This window comes from Volvox carteri (assembly GCF_000143455.1).
Source record: "Volvox carteri f. nagariensis unplaced genomic scaffold VOLCAscaffold_52, whole genome shotgun sequence".
Lineage (NCBI taxonomy): Eukaryota > Viridiplantae > Chlorophyta > Chlorophyceae > Chlamydomonadales > Volvocaceae > Volvox > Volvox carteri.
Window position 1 is genome coordinate 446,205 of NW_003307595.1, and position 3,109 is coordinate 449,313.

The 3,109-nt window shown below is 61.9% G+C and overlaps 1 protein-coding gene across 1 annotated transcript in view; it reads left to right on the forward strand.

The window, feature by feature from the left end:
• VOLCADRAFT_96439 (uncharacterized protein) overlaps positions 1 to 3,109 on the forward strand; it is a gene marked incomplete at both ends in the record, with an annotated part of 32,227 nt that overhangs the window by 20,754 nt on the left and 8,364 nt on the right. Inside the window, 5 exons of the mRNA XM_002955459.1 lie at positions 366 to 1,121; positions 1,313 to 1,375; positions 1,718 to 1,859; positions 2,118 to 2,266; positions 2,777 to 2,853. Of these exons, the coding sequence (XP_002955505.1) occupies positions 366 to 1,121; positions 1,313 to 1,375; positions 1,718 to 1,859; positions 2,118 to 2,266; positions 2,777 to 2,853 (1,187 nt within the window). The remainder of the gene's footprint in view (positions 1 to 365; positions 1,122 to 1,312; positions 1,376 to 1,717; positions 1,860 to 2,117; positions 2,267 to 2,776; positions 2,854 to 3,109) is intronic.

Sequence of the window (3,109 nt, forward strand, 5' to 3'; positions counted from 1 at the left end):
GGGTGGAGGGTGTTTGGGGGGGAAATAGGGTGTCGGGAGGAGGAGGGGAGAAGGCGGGGAGAGGTTGCCAGGTACCACTGACGAATGAAGCAAAGGACAGAGACAGACGGATACTCCAGGCTTACAGGATTAGACAGATAGGGGGGACAGTTGGCAGTTGGCAGTTGGCTCCGCCCCTCGTGTTTTTTCTGTCTAACGGCTTCTCTGCAGGCTTGTTAAGTCCCCTTCTAGCCGGTAGAGCCGTAGCCGCGGGTTCTCGCCGCGCTTCCTATAACACAAATTGCAAACTGTCCATGGTTCGTGTTACATCATAGTACGAATCGCACACCTTCTGACACTGTACGGCATCCTTCTGTGTCGTACAGGCGGAGCCGGTCGATACGGAAGTCCACCGCAACATCACTACTGCTTACAACGCCAACCCGTGGCGCGCTAGCGCTAGTCGACAGCTGTCCCGTGTGTTGGAAGTAGAGGAGGGAGCCGATGGGGCCCGCGCACTGATGTCGCCGCCGCGTGGTGGGGGACACCATAGGCACGCCGCTGGCGGCGGCGCTGGCGGCGGCGGCGGCACCGCTGCCGCTGGAGCCAAAGGCGCGGCCACGGCGGCGGCGGGGGCTCAGGACGATGCGCTGGATCCAGATGATCAGCTCATGACGTTGGACGAGCTGGCGGCTGAGGTTGAGCAGCAGGAGGAGAAGAGTGAGGAGGAGGAAGGGGAGGGCGACGGCGACGCCGACGGCGACGCTGGCGGCGGGCAGCAAGAGGGTGCTGGCGGCGGCGGCGGCCGCCGTCGCCACGGTGCGCATGGGGCGCGGGGCGAGGAGGACGAGGAGGAGGAAGGTGGTGGCGGCGGCGGCGGCCGCCATTCGCACGCCGCCACGGCTGGCAGATCGTCCGTGGGGCACGGGCACAAGGGCGGCGGCGGGGTTAAGGACGACGCGTCAAGCGTGGCGGGACATTCTGCAGTTGACAGCAGCGGCATGAGTCGCGGCCGGCGGCTGAAGCGCCTCTTGAAGCTGCTTTCCGGCCAGAAGGTGAGTGTGGTGGCGGTGGCGGTGGCGGTGGCGGTGGCGGTGGCGGTGGCGGTGGCGGTGGCGGTGGCGGTGGCGGTGGCGGTGGCGGTCGGGGCCTTTTAGAGCTCCTGCTGCCCACATCCATTCACTGCACGGACCTCCGGCGGCTATGGCAGTCAGTTAGTTAGTTAGCTACGGTTGGGAGCTACGGGCATAAGGGCCCTGTTCTTCTCCTAAATGGCAATCCCCCCGGGGGGAATGTTACCTCACCTTCCGAAGCATATGCCATGTGTGCTCAGATGCAAATGGTCGTCACGTGCCATCTGGGTTTCGCAGCGAGTTCGTACCACCGTACACACGGGGTACGAGATAAATCCCACGGCAGTCTGGTGTCCCGACGTACGACTTCCTACACCAGGGAAAGCAGTTCCACACTTAGGGTTTTAACTCCCCCCCCCCCTCCCCCCTCCCCCTAAGCCAACCCGTCGTCGCCAGGGTCTATAGGATCTTCTAGCGTTCTCTGCGGCCCCTCTGATTCAATGTGCCGCCACTCCCAACCCGCACTTACCCGCATATCTCCCACACACACACCACTCGCTCCTCTTTCCTTGGCAGCAGCTTCACTCGCTCGTGGTTCGTCTTTTCCCCACTCGCTCCCCCCCCCGCTCTAACCAACCCAACCAACCCAACCAACCAACCCACAGGTCAGTCGCGGTGTGTCCCGCCTGCGAATGCACGTGCTGATCGTGATCGGCGCCATGATGCTGGTGCACACGGTTTGCTTCATGCTGGTCATCATATACATTAACAAGCAGAAGCAGTTCATCACGGAGATCTCCGCAGCAGGTACAGTACGGCAGGGTGTACGGCACGTGATACGACGCGCATGACGTCGCGTCGTACGCGCACATGGGACTTCTTTAATTAGTGACGAGTGTGCGTTCCATCATCAGTGATAGCACGCGATCAACTCTCCTCATACCGTATACTCTGACGGTACTGCCGTACCGTGCCGTACACTCACACCTGTTCCCCGGGTTTTCCCCCTCCCGAGCCCCCCGCTCTACTTCATCTATGTTTCCCTACGTGTACGGCCCCCCGCAGGTGAGGCCATCGACCGTACATTCTACACCGCCATGTACACTCGCGCCATCGAGGCGGCCACTCGCTTTGCGGGCTTCTCTCCGTCCCACATATCCTCCCTGGAGTCCCGTCTCACTGCTGACGTGGACCGACTGGAGTACCTGCACCAGGTGGGGATAGTGCTGGTGGTGGGGTGGGGGTGGGGGGTGGGGGGTGGGGGTGTGGGGTGTGGGGTGGAGGTGGGGGGTGGGGGTGCGAGCGGGACAGGTCAGGGAGAGCGAGGCAGCAACAGCGGCAGCAGGAGGGGGAGGAGGAAGAGGGGGGGAGGTGGAGGAGGGGGGTTGGAAACAAAAGAACCTGCCAGGCACCTTTGGGGGGAAGGGTGGCCGCTGGTTTGCCACTCAGTCAGCTCGACAGCCAGACAGCCAGCCAGACAGACAGACAGACAGACAGGCAGCTGTGTCACCATCACTATAAAAGGAACCTTGGGCAGCGCCACTGCCGTGTGCCGTGTTCCCCTCGTGCCGCTTTTCGTGCCTTTCTCCCTTCTCGCCCTTTCCCCTTTTCCATCACATATTATTCAGCGTTTGCGAACCCCACCGCCTCCGACCGCCGACCATTATACTCTCTGTGGTCCCCTTTCCTGTTTGCCCCCGTGTGCACACATCCCCCGGGCTCAGGGGCTCTACCTGGGCTTCAGCAACCTCCGCCGCTCCGCAAGCACCCGTCTGAATAACCTTTGGGACCTGAAGCAATGGTGGGTGCAAGTGGTGGTGGTGCTGGTGATGTTTTCCGCGGCTTTTAGTGGGCGATGCAATGGCGAGAGTTGTGATGGGGCCCGATGCAACGGCATGCGAAGCACCACAACCACCAACCACCAGCACCCAACGTCCCGATCCCTGATGTGGGTTACCATCCAAACCCAAATGGGCTTTCACGCATCTGCTCTTACCCCTCCAACTGCCCAACTACCTAACTGCCCAACCGCCAACACAACGCCATCGCAGGAATGT